Here is a 17,300-nt window from a genome sequence, read left to right as displayed (position 1 = left end):
GTATCCCTGATTTAAAAAAAAAAAAACAGTGCATGAAATTACAGCTCTGAGCTGTGGTTAATTTTGATATTTCATTCTTTAATTCATGCCAACTTTCATTTTCTTCCTAACATCCACAATTTTCTTAGAAATTTTCATTTTTTTTTTCTTAACTTTATCACCAAACAGTACATTTCTTCTTAAGAAATATTTTTCCAAGAAGTAGAATTTTATTTTATTAGTCAACTGAAGTAACTATGTGTGGCAGAAAACAACAAAGCCTTATTGATTTGCAAGTCCAGAGCAATGGGCTGGGCTCATTCATGAACTAAAAAACTAACTCTATATGGCAGCATCTATTACAGCTATTTCCCTCCGTAATTGTCTGTATCTATCTGGAATTTTGGAAAGTCCTAGAAAATAACTAATTTGAAAAAGCTAAATGCTTCAGATAAAAATAAAGCACAATATTTCTAATTAAGCAAGTTCTAGACGTAATGTTCCCAAACTATCACTGGACCCATTCCAAGAAAGCTTTATTGGGAAGCTGGGATGCTTCACACACACTTTATTAATTCCTCTGACCGTTAGCCTTCTGGTGGAATGACAGTCGGGACTTGGGGTGTTTTTTCAGCAGATGATAAAAAAGAAACATTTTGAAAATTGGCAACTATTTATTTCTTCATTATTCTTCTCAAGGCACCTATAACTTCTTTGTTCCTCAAGCTGTAAATAAAAGGATTTAGCAGAGGAATTATTATTGTGTAAAATAAAGAATACATTTTGTCATGATCATCAGTGTGGTCAGAACCAGGACGCACATACATGAAGAAGAGAGTGCCATAGAACAACGAAACAGAGAGCAGGTGGGCACTGCATGTGGAGAAGGCTTTGCTCCTGCCCTTTTCAGACTTCTTTTTCATGATGGCAAAGAGGATACGGATATAAGAAACCATGATGGTCATAAAAGTAAAGACTTGTATAAAGGCCGAAAAGATTAAAACCAGAAGTGTATTAACTGTAGGATCAGTGCAAGAAATTTTGAAAAGTTGTAAAATTTCACAGTAGAAATAATGTATTTCATTGGACCTGCAGAAAGTTAATCTAAATAACAAACCCACATGAATTGCTGAATGTAGAAAACCCATGAAATATGAAACACCAATGAACTGAGTACAGAGGTTCCTGGACATTAAGACTGGATAAAGCAAAGGGTTGCATATGGCTATGTAGCGGTCATAAGCCATTACTACCAGCAGGAAACACTCTGTGGTGGCACTAGAACCAAAAATATAAAATTGAGCCATACAGTCAAAAAGTGATATCACATGATTCTTGGATAAAAAATGTGTAAGCATCCTCGGAGTTACAGAGGATGAAGTACAAGCATCTGCAAAGGCTAAACCACTGAGGAATAAGTACATGGGGGTGTGAAGATGGGGATGCTTCCAGATGAGAAAAATCAGTCCAAGGTTGCCCACCATGGTGGTGAGATAGATGACTAAGAACACCAGGAACAGGGGTACCTGCAGCCCTTGAAGATCTGTAAGTCCTGTAAGAACAAACTCAGCCACGAGTGTCTTATTTTCTTCTGCCATATGTAACCTGTCCAGATGGTAAAATGAAAGAAAAATATTGTTGAAACAGTCACAAAATAATCATAAAAATTGTGTATTTTTTTGTGTAACTGATGTAAAAGATGCCTCTCATATATTACCAATTTTTTAATTTTTACCTTCATATGTGTCCTTTAATATACATTCAAAAATGTCCATAATAAAAAGTTTTAAATGATAATTCACCTAAAGTAACAAGTAAATTAAATACAAATCCTTCTCAATCCAACAGAGGTTTTAAGAACTGTATATGTTCATCTAAACATTATATGAAAGAAAGAAATTTCCCATTTTACCCAAGAAAAATGTAAATAGTTAAGAGCAGTCAAGAGTCCTTTAATTTCTACTGAACTACAATATAAAGATATAATAATCAAAACATTAAGATAGTGGAATAAGAATACACAAGAGGATCAATGCAATAATAGGCAGCCAGCTCAGAAATAGATTCCATTATATACAGAAATGTGGCATAAGACAATACGATGTTTCAGTTCAGTAGGAGAAAGATGATGGATTTAATGGATTGTGCTGCCATTCTTGGCTATCTGTCTGGATATGAACAAGGTTAGGCTCCTAACTCACAGCATAGATACTTTCTAAGAAATTTGGGAGCCAACAATATAACATAGTGATTAGAGAAATTCTTATCCAGAAAAGAGTATTGGACAGAGTCAGAGGGCATATAATAGGTTGGGAAATACATTTTACAGTGTATATGAAAGATACAGATTTATGAATAACATAATACATAATATAAGAATAACACCAAATAGATAAGAAAAAGGCAAACAATCTAAAAGAAGAATGAATAAAGGATATGAACAAGCAAGTTTACAGATGAATAACCAGCAAATAAAATGAAAAGATGCCTAGTTTCCTGTGTGTCACACATAAACACACATGTGCAGGTGCAGGCATACACACACAAACACATACACAGATACTTCCTTTCTCACATATCAGATTAGCAGAAATTAAAGTGAATAGATACTGCTGACTGAGGTGAGAAAAGTGCTCCTTTCATGTTAATTGTGGATCTATGAATTGCAACAGTCTTCTAGAAAGAGCAGTTTTATATGACACCATTTAAATTTTAAATAAATACATATACCCTTTGACTTACCATTTTGCCTTACATATACCCAAGAAATAAAAGCACAACTATTCAAAGATAGATATACAAAGAATATCCAATGCATTATTTTTCAAGGTAGCAAAGACCAGACACATCTACAGTGAGATGGCTAAATAAATCATATTTATGTATACTTATGTTTTGTAATACAATTCAACCATGAAAAAAGGAGTCATTCCACTTGAACTGGGAATTTTCATGATGTAATTTTTACCTGAGAAGAATAGGATACAGAGAAGTGTAAATAAGATTTCATTATTGTAAGATGGGCAATGCATTTTTAAATCTTCTACCTGGAAAAAATGTGGAAATTAGAAATTAAGTTGATAGCATTGGGCTTTCTAGAATAGAAGTAGAGGTAGAAATGAGGGGAAAGGAGAAGAGGAAAAGAGAGAAGTCAAAATAAATGTTCTATGAGAACAGCAGCATATATATTATGATCTCTTTCACATAAAATTATGTAATTGATTTATTTGTGTGTATGTCTATGTAGGCCTTTATACATACATAAAGAGATGTGTGAAAGAGTCTCCAACATTTTAATAATGGGGAAAAGAAACAAGTATGATGAAATCCTATTGTTTTCTTTTTCAAGATTTTCACTGAAGAGTGCATTATAAAATTAGGATGCAATTATCTGTTAATTTTTGCATATATATATCAGTTAAGGACAGAAGTAGTCTTCAGAGAAATTAACATTTTCTTTTGGAAATTGTCAATGGGAAACAACATTTAACCACTGAGTGTAGATAGAATTTTTTTAATACCCCCAAATTACCTGTAATTGTATAAAATAGGGATTCAAATAGAACAAGAGTTTTTTGGAGGGTTTTTTTCAATTTTAGTAATTTTTTTTATTAATCTTATTTCTCCATACTTACTTTTTAGTCACTGTTGTGATTTTAACAAGTGGTGTTTTTATGAAGTAATGACATTCATTTTTTTTTCATGATTTATAAATAGTCTCTGAAAGTAGTCTAAAAAGTTTTCCAGTGAATACAGTTTCTTTTATATTACCATAAAAAGAAAAAGGAAAACATTCAGATATACAGATTGTTATGGTATTTCCTGGGATGAAAAAAACATTTTTATAATTTTATAGTCATATCTCTCAATACTGATAGAACACACAAAAAAGTTTTTTTACCATTAGAATATATTTGAAAAATTGAGTTTGTTTAATGTAGAAATAGGAACAAAGGCTCTTTTTCAATGAATCAGGATCAACATAAGAGAAGACTGTGAGATATTATTCTACTCCCACTAAAAATAAAGGAAGAATTTATGAGCTTTAGAATTTTTACTTTTGAGTGTATACCCACCAGGAACCCCAATATAGACAACACAGACAAAATATTAATTGAAAATTTAGAACATAGGAGATTTTTGCTCTGCATACACTGGTCCAACTTTATAGTCTCAAATAACCCAATGTTGATTTTCCTAGTTTTAGTTCCTACAGCATGTAACTTAGCCAATTAGTAATCTCTGTGAATTTTTTTTCTCAAGTTATGTGATAAATGAGACAAGGAGCAATTTTGAAGTTACCACCAGTGACTTTAGCCCATATTCTCATGATTTCATGAAATTAAAGAATTTGTGTTGTACGCAGCAACAAACCTTAGGCCAGAAGTTCCCAGTCTGAAAAAGTTACAAATAAGTTCGATTTGAGCTGCTTAACTTATATCTCAATTAAGCAAACTTCACCTTATGAAATGAACTCTGAATTTTTCTTACCACAATTATTGAATTTTTCTATTTTTCTTTCTTCTGTTAAGCAAAGTTTATTATTTAAAAACTCCCTCCAGGGGTGCCTGGCTGGCTCAGTGGGTTAGGCCTCTGCTTTCAGCTCAGGTCATGGTCTCAGGGTCCTGAGACCGAGACCAGCATCAGGCTCTCTGCTCAGCAGGAAGCCTGTTTCCCCCTCTCTCTCTGCCTGCCTCTCTGCTTCCTTGTGGTCTCTTTCTTTCTCTCTCTCTCTCTCTCTCTGTCAAATAAATAAATAAAATCTTTTAAAAAATAAAATAAAATAAAAAATGAAAAATAAAAACTCCCTCCAAAATGTGTTATTTATCTATCCAGTAAAAATTCTAACTAAAATATACATGTTCAGACAGACATTTACTTCTGTCTGTCTAGATTTTGGTTGCTGGTTTAAAAAGAAAAAAGTCCTTTCCAGGACATTAATTTCTTACTTAGGTGTTTGTTATCATACAGACAAAGTGCAACACTATATTAATGAAAATCTCTGCTCTCTCACCTACTTCTTGTAAATCATAGGAAATTGGAAATGTTTTCTTGAAGTAACATAGAAGATACAGAAATGAAGCAGTATTACTTGTGCATTGATTTTCCTTAGAAACTCCAAACTGGAGATAGATAGCATTTCTTCCTACTATCTGCAAATCTATTCTTTAAAAAATTCTGAAATTCCCTTAATGCTTCAGAAAGATTCCCAATAGGATGAAGTCAAAGTTGTTCTACTGGGCCTTGTGAGCTAATCCTCAAATCATCTACACACCAATAGTTATAACAATTAAAACGGTACATTCTGTCTCCAGGGTTTACCATAGGGGCATGTTTATAAAATGTCACCGAATAGAGTTTAGAATAAGCTTGTTTTCCTTCCTCTTATCCCTTTTAATGGTCCCACTATCCAAATACATTCTTGTCCGCTTGGAAATCCCAAAGGTACATTAGAATTAAATATCCAAATCTGAAATTAAGATCTTCCTCCATTCCATCCCCAAACCTGGTATTCTTCCAATGTTCCCTGTCTCAGGGAATAGGGTTTGCAAACAAGTATTTGTGCACACCATAAATCAGGAACATATTCATGAAACTAACTTCTTCCTCAATTCCATTTTTTTTACTACTACCTCTAGATGTTATGTACCAAAGATGTCTTAAGTCCAACTATTTGTACAGTTAATCGTAAAATCCAAAATGCATTCTTCTCCTGCCTGGACTTATTAAATAAATTCCTAGCAACACTATCCATATCTGCTCACATAGTCATCCACTTCATTTTCCATTTTCCACACTGATGCCAGACTGATTTTTATAAAATGCACACCATTTCACCATCATCCCATACACACTCTCCCCACTCGACATGTATAAATAACTTCTCATTCCACATAGAATAACAACTAAAATTGGCAATCCTAAATATCCATTTCTGGATATTTCTGAGAAATAGACCCAGTAATTAACTGTATACAGTTGAAGAAGGTTTTTTGTATTACATGTATATATTATTTACAGTAACACTAATTGAATTCACAAATAATAGCCAATATTTTACTTGATCGACATAATAGAAGTTTAGTTCTCCTTTATGTAACTATGAAGTACATGTTCTTAACTGAACAGCTGTTCCTTCCATTTGATGATTCAGAGTAGCAAACTCTTTCCAACTTGTCACTCAAGCATTTTCCACACATGATTTCCTTCAGGATTGGTGTTTCCATTTGGATCAAGCTAAAATGGGGAAGTTCAAGGGGATTCCAAATGTGAGGTTCTTATGACCCAGATATGTAAGTGATATACATCACTTTCAATCCTAAACTCAATCATATCACTATAGTCAACTTAAAAGGGGGTCTGTGAGTCTAGGATAAAAAGAAAATAGATTTGGAGGTCACCTAACATTTTCTTCTCCTGATTTGACTATAGTTTCTGATTCTCATTTACCTGTTTTGCCCTCCTTCCCCTGTAGACAGTACTTTCAACATCTTCCCAAGGGAGTCAAATCCAATTCCCATCTAGCCTGTAATCTAAGAAAAAGCTAGGATCTCCAGTTGATACTCTGGCCTCTCCATCAAATCCAGGTGTAGCTGTTCTGTGTCTGGAAACCAAGAAATTTTTATAATTACACATTGACAATATGCAATTTTTGTAGGATTTATCTGTCATCCTCTGGAGAACATGAACTTTGCACAATATCCAGTCTTTATCAACATAATATTGTCAATATAAATGAACCAGCCTGTGCTCTACAAAATGTCCCCCAAATAAATATTCCTTCTGTCCTCTTAACCCATTACATTCTCTTCTTAGTAAACTTTATGCCACTCAAAAGACTTTTTTTTTTTTTTGAGGGATCTATCCACCACAAGAAGACCTCTGTCCTTAATCTGATTTTCTGACTATGTTACAGATAAACAACATTTTGCTGAGTTAAACTGGATATTGGATGTTCAGAAGCTGTCCCCAACCCCAGTGTTTAGTCTGTCTCTATTCCAGGGATCTCACTATGTGGCCAGCAAGTCTACCCCTGTGTAGGTATAGATATAGGGTGGGTCTGAAATATCTCGAGATTTAGCAGTTGTCTCTGATAAGATGTCAGAAAGTGTATAATGTCACCCCAACCCCAATTTCTCTGTGAGTTCTCCTCTCCTACATGCTCATTCCTACTTCCAATTTGTAGCCCCATCTCTGCCATACCTGTCTGGCTTGAGTGAAAACAGGTACTGGATGAGCTGATTGTTGGAAGATTAATATGACTTCACTTGCTAATTTCACAGGATTTCCCACACTGGCTTTGGCTGTTGCCTGACAAGCTTCAGGTTCTTTTTCACACTTGACTAGAGACTCCAGTCATGTCCTCCCACATCTGGTCTTCACAAATATATCCCAGGCTATCTCTCTGAACTGAGTTATCACTGTTGGAATTGATCTGTTCTCAGGAAAAAGTGAGTCTCAAAAATTCAGAGTCCAAAAAGGGGATTTAATTCCTTGTCCCTCATCTTGCTACCTCCCATTCTTTCTGTCATGAGGTGATGTCTTCAGCCTGGAGATGACCTAGATCTATGATTCTAGTCAATAATTTGTTGAGCAATCCATGGAATAGGTACAGCAATATCCACTGCATTCTACATGGCAGAAAAGAAATTAATTTAAATCTTTTCCATCTTTGGCTCTGAGATGGTATATGAAAATATGGGCATGGGGAAGTAGCATGTGAAATGTTGGAAGTAGAAAGACGGTCCCTAAAATGTTTTATCCTACTAATATCCTCACACTCTTGTGGACTGTTCGTGTTTTCAGCTTTTGCACCAAAGTCTGTTGGAACTTGTGATCTGGTCTCTTAAATGGAATAGGGCTTGTCTATCCTGAAATGCTTTCTGCCTCTCCCAGCTTTCTTTGGTCTGGCAACCCATTAGCCCCTCTTTTATACCCTCTCTCTACATGCCCCAGCCCGTCCTCTACAGTTACTGAGGAGTAAGTCTCTCAGCCACTCTCAAACACTGCAGGAATTTCCAGGTGTTGGCCATGCAATGCAGTAAGGGGAAGCATCCTCCAAAACAAAACATCAAGGCTGTCCGGCCTGCACACTCTGCAGGACAAAGTTCATTGTGATGTAGCCACATATGGAAGGAACACAGTGAGAAATAGTTTTTGTTTTTTTTTTTCCAGTGACTGAAATGGGAATCTGGGCAAAAGTTCTTCTCTTCTAAGGCTACTTATGATAGGCAAAATAACAGCCATCAATGACATGAAACTGAAAATACATTAAGTTGCATGAAAAGGAAGAATGGGGGTGCCTGGGTAGCTCAGTGGGTTAAGCCTTTTCCTTTTGTTTGGGTCATGATCTCAGGGTCCTGGGATCAGGCCCCACATCAGGCTCTCTGCTCAGCGGGGTGCCTGCTTCCCTCTCTCTCTGCCTCACTGCCTACTTGTGATCTCTCTTTCTCTCTCTGTCAAATAAATAAATAAAATCTTAAAAAAAAAAAAGGAAGAATGAAGACTGTAGACAGAATGACAGTTGCTCATCAGCTGACCTTGAAATAAAGAGATTTTCCTGAATTATCTGGAAAGGTCTAATGTAATCACAAAGGTCCTTAAAGTGGAACGGGGAGGGGGAAGAATCAGGGTCTAAGGAAACTGTGACAGCAAAAGGCAGGTACCAAGAGATGCAACCTTGCTGGCTTTGAAGCTGCAAGAAGGGGCCCATGAACCAAATGAAGTAGACCACTTCTCAAAGTCGGAAAAGGGGAAGAAGCAAAGTCTTACCCAAACCTTCCAGAAAGGAATTCACCCTGCTAACACTTTGATTTTAGTCTAGTGAAATTCATGTCAGACTTCTGCACAACAGAACTAATATAATACGTGTATATATTTTTAAAGCCACTATTCATGGTTATTTGTTAACAGCAATAGAGAATACAATACCTCATACATTAATTTGCTTCCCTGCCTTCCAAATACCAGTCCTCTCTAGAGGGGGAAATTAAAAACGACATGTCTTATTTCTCCTCTACTGTTGCCATCCTCTGTCTCCCTTGTAACCTCCCAGAGCCAGAAGAGGTAAACTTGTCCCCTTCTAGGACGTGTCCTCCTTATATCAGGGTAGCAAGTATAAGACCCTCTAATCATAGAGAAAACGAGAAGTGGTGAGATCACCAAACCTGGTATATCTCTAGTGAAAAGAAGGAAATAAATAAATTTAGATAGTCTCCACTTAAAGAATCCCTAAACAGTCAAGAACTAGCTTTTTCCAATTTTGAATACCATGAAAAGAAACATAAAATTGAATCTTTATTTATTTATTTTAAAGACTCTATTTATTTATTTGTTAGAGAGAGCAAGCACAAGCAGGGGGAACAGCAAAGGGAGAGGGAGAAGCTCCCTGCCTAGCTGGGAGCCTGCTGTGGGACTCAATCCCAGGACCCTGGGATCATGACCTGAGCTGAAGGCAGTTGCTTAACTGACTAAGCCACCCAGGTGTCCCTAAAATGGGATATTTAAATTGCATGGTTTAATATTTGCAAGAAATTTATCCCCAAGAACTATGGAACTTCTGCGGTTGTTTCTCCAGGGTAACTGTGAAGATGGCATTTCAGCTATATATCACCTGTGCTGACAAAAACATAGAGAATGTAACAATTTGCTACTGGATTACACCTCACCTTAGTAACAGTGTTGCTTGAAAAAATAAAGAAGACTTTGACATATATTGACATATATAGACAGATAACAATTATACACAACCAATACCTAAAACAGTCTGCATCACACATAGAGGGAGAAAAAGAGAAAGTCTTGCCGCTGCTCTGGAGTGTAAAGAGGTGATGACAGAAAGTTAACAGAGACTTGACACTCACAGAGAGCAACATGGTTCGAATGAGCCCACACAACAGTGCTCGCTTCGGCAGCACATATACTAAAATTGGAGCCCACACAACAGAAGCAGGGCTCGGATGCAGTGAGAAGAGCAGAGTCTGAGCAAACTGAGCCCTAGACACACAGTGCTGAAGCCAGTCAGCCCCACCACCAGCTTTGCTGTTCCATGAGACAACAAATTGTGTCTATCCTCAAATCAAAATAATAGGGATGTGTCATGAATATGGGGATATCTTTTCTTATTTTTCACTACAGTATTCACAAGTCTATATGTAATAAAGACAGAAAGCCAGACAGAAAACACAGAAGACTTTTGTAAGGGGAAAAAAAATGGTTTACGTTACATAATTATGAGATGATCAAGCACACCTGCTATTTCAGGTTGTTGTCAACTCCAGGGGCGGGAGAGGTGGGGGGGGGAATGTATTCAACTGGTATATTAGTGCTGGAAAGAAGGTGCCTGGTGAGATTATTCAATAAATTAAAAAGTAGAAATTTTTAAGAGCTCAGAATTATTCATTATATTGCAGGAAGTAATTATTTTAAGTACTTAATTGCTAAAGTGTTGTATATTTCAATGAATACAATGCAAATATAAGTTAATTTTCAAAATTACTTATAAACCTCCTAGATATATTCATATTAAATGAGGAATATATGTTGTCATATTTAGTCTAACAGTATTACTTTGGCATATATAGTGTTTGCATCATTATAAACATCTATCAAAGATATTTATATCTACAAACTCTTGAAAATTACTTGTTCAAGAATTATCTAGGAGGGCATGAGTAGTTTCTCGACAGAGGATTTACACAAGCTAATTCTTCCTATAAAATAATAGAAGTTCAAGGCCACCTGGGTGGCTCAGTTGGCTGGGTGTCCAACTCTTGATCTTTGCTCAGTTCATGATCCCAGCATCATGGTATTAAGCCCTGCTTTGGACCCCATGCTCAGCAAAGAGTCTTCTCTCCTCTTGCTCTGCCTGTCTCCCCACTCATGTTCTTTTTCTAAAATTTAAAAAAAAAAAAAGATATAAGTTCAAAAAGTTTTAAAATGTGTGTATCTGGAAACACAAAGGTCATTAAAGTTACAAAGATACAATAATTTGGATATTCTGTTTCATTTTTATCCTTGAGGATGGATTATAAACAATAAGAGCACAAAGTAAATGGAACCTGTCTTTACCATGCTCATTAATTGTTTTGATGATCACAAGAACTTAGGATAAAAATAAGTCTATCTACTCTGAATTTTTTATTCATTCATTTAACAAGTATATTAAGGCCCTACTATGTGCTAAACCCAAGGACCCATGCTTTATTTTTTTTTAAGATTTTATTTATTTATTTGACAGACAGAGATCACAAGTAGGCAGAGAGGCAGGCAGAGAGAGATAGAGAGAGGAGGAGGAAGCAGGCTCCCTGCAGAGCAGAGACCCCGATGTGGGGCTCGATCCCAGGACCCTGGGATCGTGACCTGAGCTGAAGGCAGAGGCTTTAACCCACTGAGCCGCCCAGGCACACCCCATGCTTTATTTAAACAGAATAAAATTTAAGAAATAATGAAAGTTTTCCTGAGAAATATTTATTTCTTTATAATTTTTCTCAGTGCCCCTAAAACTTCCTTATTTCTTAGGCTATAAATAAAGGGGTTGAGCAGAGGGATGATAATCGTGTAGAACAGTGAATACATTTTATCCTGATATTGATCTGGGCCAGACCCAGGACGCACATACATGAAGAAGAGAGTGCCATAGAACAAGGAAACAGAGAGCAGGTGGGCGCTGCATGTGGAAAAGGCTTTCCTCCTGCCCTTTTCGGACTTCTTTTTCAGGATGGCAAAGAGGACACAGGTATAGGACACTATGATGGTCATAAAAGTAAAGGCTTGTATAAAAGCAGCAAAAATGAAAACCACCAGTGCATTAATAGATGGGTCAGTGCAAGAAATTGTATATAGCAGCAAAATTTCACAGTAGAAATGGGGTATTATATTGGACCTGCAGAAAGTTAATCTAGATAATAACCCTACATGAATTGTGGGATGCAGAAAACCAATTACATAAGACAAACTTATCAACCAAGTACAGAGCCTGTTGGACATCACCACTGGATAAAGTAAGGGGTTGCATATGGCTGCATAGCGGTCATAGGCCATCACTACTAGGAGGAAACATTCTGTGGTGGCACTAGAACCAAAAAAATAATACTGGGCCATGCACTCAAAGAGGGATATCATTTGACTTTTGTCTAAGATGTTGACAAGCATCCTGGGAGTCACAGAGGATGAGGAACAAGCATCTGCAAAGGCCAAACTGCCAAGGAGTAAGTACATGGGGGTGTGAAGATGGGGATGCTTCCAGATGAGAAGAATCAGTCCGAGGTTGCCCACCATGGTGGTGAGGTAGATGACCAAGAACACCAGGAACAGGGGTGCCTGCAGCCCTGGAAGATCTGTAAGTCCTGTGAGAATGAACCCGGTCACCCACGTCTTGTTTGTCTCCATCAGATGCACACGGGCTGATCACTACCAGGAGAGAATATGTAAGGGAAAAACTTTTTATTATTTTCTTTTATTTTTTCAGTGTTCCACGATTCATTGTTTATGTACCACGGCCAGTGCTCCATGCAATATATGCCCTCCTTAATACCCACAACTGAGCTCACCCAACCTCCCACCTTTCCCCTCCAAAACCCTTAGTTTGTTTCTCACAGTCTTTCATGGTTTACTCCCTCTCCAATTTCCTCCAATTTACTTTTCCATTCCTTCTCCTAATTTCCTCCATGCTATTCCTTATGCTCCACAAGTAAATGAAACCATATGATAATTGACTCTCTCTTCTTGATATATTTTACTCAGCATAATATCGTCCAATCCCATCCAGGTAAAGGAAAAACTTAATCAAGGATCAGGAAAACTTGTATTATATGTCAATATCATATCCCTCTATTTCTGATGGCCCTTACTCAACAAATACTAAAGTTTAGAGTTACTCTTTTTTAAAACACACTAATGATGTTAAATATAGGTAGTTTCAGGAAGTAAAATTCATTAAAAAGACTTTTAAATGTGTGTATATACTAATTTATGTGTGTCTGTGTGTGTGTTTGTGTGTGTGTGAAATACTTGAAGAGACACTGGTTCAGGTTCAAATGTATTTTCACCTTTTCTCAGGCACTCTTTCATATCTTTTCTATTGAATAAAAACTGGACTATATATTTGGTATTGATATATATCATTCTCTCTCTCTCTAAGACATTAATGTATAGAATAATGAAAGAGTAACTTAAAATCCCATTTCAGCTATTTTCTGTCTATTACCATTATGTCATTTGAGTCTATATTCAACAAATTCTCCTCAGATTCCTAAAAGACCCTTTTGACTCTACATTCTTCTAAGTCACTCCAAACTTAGAATCTTTAATTTTCCCAATAAATTGTCATATGTGAACATAATCATTCATTCAGTTAACAAATATTTATTTAGTGCCTCCTGCATTATCATTCTTAGCTCCATTATGCATAGATCTTCTAATCCTGGTGTCATACTTGAGAAACTAAAATAACCACCCTTTCAAGACTAGAGAAGAAACAAAAACACTAGCCAGCTTATTGGCACATTTGGAATGGATCTGAGAGCTCCCATTAAACATGCACATGTATACGATTATCATGTGGTTAACCAAAAATGTTTTTAACATTTTACAGTCTCATTATTTTTTAGAGGCTCATAATTCTAAAATGATTAATAGGATTTTTTTCCTGCTCTTTTTGAGATTGCAAGTGGGACTATCAAACAGTGTGGAGATTCCTCAAGAAATTAAAAATAGAACTTCCCTATGACCCTGCCATTGCACTATGGGGTATTTGCCCCAAAGATACAGATGTAGTGAAAAGAAGGGCCATCTGTACCCCAATGTTTATAGCAGCAATGGCCACGGTCGCCAAACTGTGGAAAGAACCAAGATGCCCTTCAACGGATGAATGGGTAAGGAAGATGTGGTCCATATACACTATGGAGTATTATGCCTCCATCAGAAAGGATGGATACCCAACTTTTGTAGCAACATGGACAGGACTGGAAGAGATTATGCTGAGTGAAATAAGTCAAGCAGAAAGAGCCAATTATCATATGGTTTCACTTATTTGTGAGCATAACAAATAGCATGGAGGACATGGGGAGATAGAGAGGAGAAGGGAGTTGGGGGAAATTGGAAGGGGAGGTGAACCATGAGAGACTATGGACTCTGAAAAATAATCTGAGGGTTTTGAAGGGGCGGGGGGTGGGAGGTCAGGGTACCAGGTGGTGGGTATTAAGGAGGGCACGGTTTGAATTGAGCACTGGGTGTGGTACAAAAATAATGAATACTGTTATGCTGAAAGTAAAAACTAAATTTTAAAAAAAAGTCAGGGTGAATGAAACATTACAAATGGAACCACAGTTGAAAAAATGACCAGTGTTTTGAAAATGTGGATTTAATGTAAATAGTAAAAATTATAAAATCTGTTTAAAAGGTAAATCAAATGAGAAAAGATGAACCACAGTAATAGGCAATGACTAACATAAAGACAGTCAAGGCAGATAAGAGCCCCTAACTATAAATGGATCCATGAGGTTTATAAGCCTGAGAAGCAAGGGAGAAGGCTGGGTCCTGCGGAGACCCAAGAGAAAAAACCTGAGTCCTCATCATCACAGTATATTTCATCAATGACAAATTATGCACAAGTCTGAACATAAAATGTTTTATGGCCTCCCTTAGTATCTAAAGCAGGGTCTACCCATTTACACACAGCTGATCTAAATATATAACCATTCACAGGACTATTTACCACTCTTGGACTCACAGCTTCCAGGCTTTGATGACAAGACCATCCAAGTGGGTGTCATTCCAACACATACATTTACTTCTACACCAATTCCACATAGCTGAAGATTCCCTGCCTGTATGTGCTAGCCTAAAATATCTCAAACCTCCCATTTGGTAATTCAAAAGAAAGAATAACAGTATTTGTGAAAAATTCAGTTCTGGTGAAAATAATCTTTGAACAGTAAAAATATAGAGAAGAATTGGGATATTTTCTATAAAAAGGCACCTGGAATTTCTCTCTTTAAAAAGGAGGGTATATTGAGGAACAGAGTTCTTCATCTCCAGTGGAAAAAGACAGAATTTGGGATTGATTTTAGACACAAAGAAACACCAGCAGAGAGTCTGGTCACAGAGGCAGTTATCATCAAATAAGCACATAGCTGTCAAGTCACTGCACGTACCCGATTATCCTTATTCACACTCTTCTAAGAATACAACAGTAAGGTGTGGGTCTTGGCAAATATGGTTAATTCTTTTCTGCAGATTTCCTGACTAGAACTATGTAAAAAAGAGCCACACTGAAGGGGAAAGTATAGACTCTCTTTAAAAGTCTATAACTCTCAGACTGTGGGGGGGTGGGAGGTTGGGGTACCAGGTGGTGGGTATTATAGAGGGCACGGCTTGCATGGAGCACTGGGTGTGGTGAAAAAACAATGAATAATGTTTTTCTGAAAATAAATAAATTGGAAAAAAAATTTTAAAAAAAGTCTATAACTCTCTAATTCTTATCTATTTGAAAATTTCCCTACTTCTATGAGGTTTCCCTAATAAGGTGAAAGAATGAATTTTACTTTCAAAGACAAATTATTAGATTTATTCTATAATTCATTGTCCTGGCAAAGAAAATGTTAACAGAAATGTAATAATGTTCCGAAAGCTGGAGTCTCAAGTCTGCCTCTAAACTACTAAGTGAGGTGTCTAAACCATTTTATGACCTTCATTTTAAGGTTCTCTTCTGTAAACACGAGATTTGCTGAGGTGCATTTCTGCTCACAGTCTATGAGATTCTAACTTCTAGTGTTATTCAGTAGGTAACAGAGCATGGTGGTGAAGCACACAGATGCTATAATCATTTGAACCCTCATTCTACAATTATATAGTGTCTTGCCACAAGGGGTTAAAGTAATCAAACATAATTTTTATTTAGCTGTTCAGTTAGGATTCCTTTCTGTTCCATTTGATAGATAAAACATCTCAAAAAACTTTTCAGATATTTTGACAGCTCATGAGAAACTCTTGGTACTAAAATAATATGTTCTGTCATTTTTGGTGGAAAGAATAATGACAATAAAATAAAGCACTGTATTCTCACCCAATTCTTATAAGAAGATGCAGAGATGTGATGAGAAATAAATGTTCATGAAGAACTCATAAGATACAAGAAGAAAGATGTCAAAGACAGCTACTTGTCTCATGTTAGTTTTCTTTGAAAAATGCAGTTTGGAAGGAAAGATATTTATTTCTTACCATCTTCAAACCTGTTTGCAAAGAGAATATCGAAATTCCCTCAATGCCACCAAAAGATTCCCTGTAGAATGAAGTCAATCTACTGGGCATTATAGTCTAGTCAACAAATCATTTTTAATGTACTTTTTTAGCTATATTTTTATAGCTTGTTTCTTCTACAAACAAAATCAGATTAATTGGAGCAAAAAATTAAAATGTAGAAAAGCACAAAGAAACCAACTTGTTTTAATCTCACTAAACACTATGAATACAGTTAAGTTTTTGGTGTATATTTCTCCTATCATTTACCCATGTGTGTAGTTACTATTTATATATATATATAAAAATATTTATAGATAGAGAGATACATAGTTTTATATGAACATTTTAAAATAAAATAATGCCTCTGCTATACATGGTTTTTCATAAACTATGTTTAACTTAATAATACACCATTTATAATTTTATTTTCTTAACTTTATTTATTTATTTATTTATTTATTTATTTATTTGAGAGGGACAGTGAGCATACACATGCATGACAGAGAGAGAGCACACAAGCTGGGGGAGAGACAGAGGGAGAGTGATAAAAGACTCCTCATTGATCAGGGAGCCCAACCTAGGCCTTGATCCCAGGACCCTGGAATCATGACCTGAGCCAAAGGCAGATGCTTAACCAACTAAGCCATCCAGATGCCCACATTTATAGTCTTCTATATCATTACTCTTGACTCTTTTTTTAAATTATTAATTTATTAATTTTTAAAATTTAATTTTATTATTTTCAGTGTTCCAAGATTCATTGTTTATGCACCACACCCAGTGCTCCATGCAATATGTGCCCTCCTTAATACCCACCATCAGGCTCACCTAACCCCTCATCCCCCTCCCCTCCAAAACCCTTAGTTTGTTTCTCAGAATGCACAGTCTCTCGTGCTTTCTTTCCCCCTCCAATTTCCCCAACTCCCTCCTTCTCTCCATCTCCCAATGTCCTCCGTGTTATTCCTTATGCTCCACAAGTAAGTGAAACCTTATGATAATTGGCTGTCTCTGCTTGACTTATTTCACTCAGGATAATCTCCTCCAGTCCTGTCCAAGTTGCTACAAAAGTTGGGTATTCA

At 36.4% G+C, this 17,300-nt stretch overlaps 2 protein-coding genes across 2 annotated transcripts; both read right to left on the bottom strand.

Moving 5' to 3' along the window:
* Positions 1 to 653: 653 nt before the first annotated feature.
* On the bottom strand, positions 654 to 1,577 carry LOC122910378 (olfactory receptor 5AC1-like). Its single transcript, XM_044255009.1, has one exon. The coding sequence runs from the start codon at positions 1,575 to 1,577 to the stop codon at positions 654 to 656; it is 924 nt and encodes a 307-aa protein (XP_044110944.1).
* A 9,871-nt stretch (positions 1,578 to 11,448) lies between these two features.
* Positions 11,449 to 12,372, bottom strand: LOC122910377 (olfactory receptor 5AC1-like). Its single transcript, XM_044255008.1, has one exon. The coding sequence runs from the start codon at positions 12,367 to 12,369 to the stop codon at positions 11,449 to 11,451; it is 921 nt and encodes a 306-aa protein (XP_044110943.1). The 5' UTR covers positions 12,370 to 12,372.
* Positions 12,373 to 17,300: the final 4,928 nt, after the last annotated feature.

This window comes from Neovison vison, chromosome 6 (assembly GCF_020171115.1).
Source record: "Neovison vison isolate M4711 chromosome 6, ASM_NN_V1, whole genome shotgun sequence".
In the NCBI taxonomy this organism is placed as follows: Eukaryota; Metazoa; Chordata; class Mammalia; order Carnivora; family Mustelidae; genus Neogale; species Neogale vison.
This window is presented reverse-complemented; position numbering and strand designations above follow the sequence as displayed.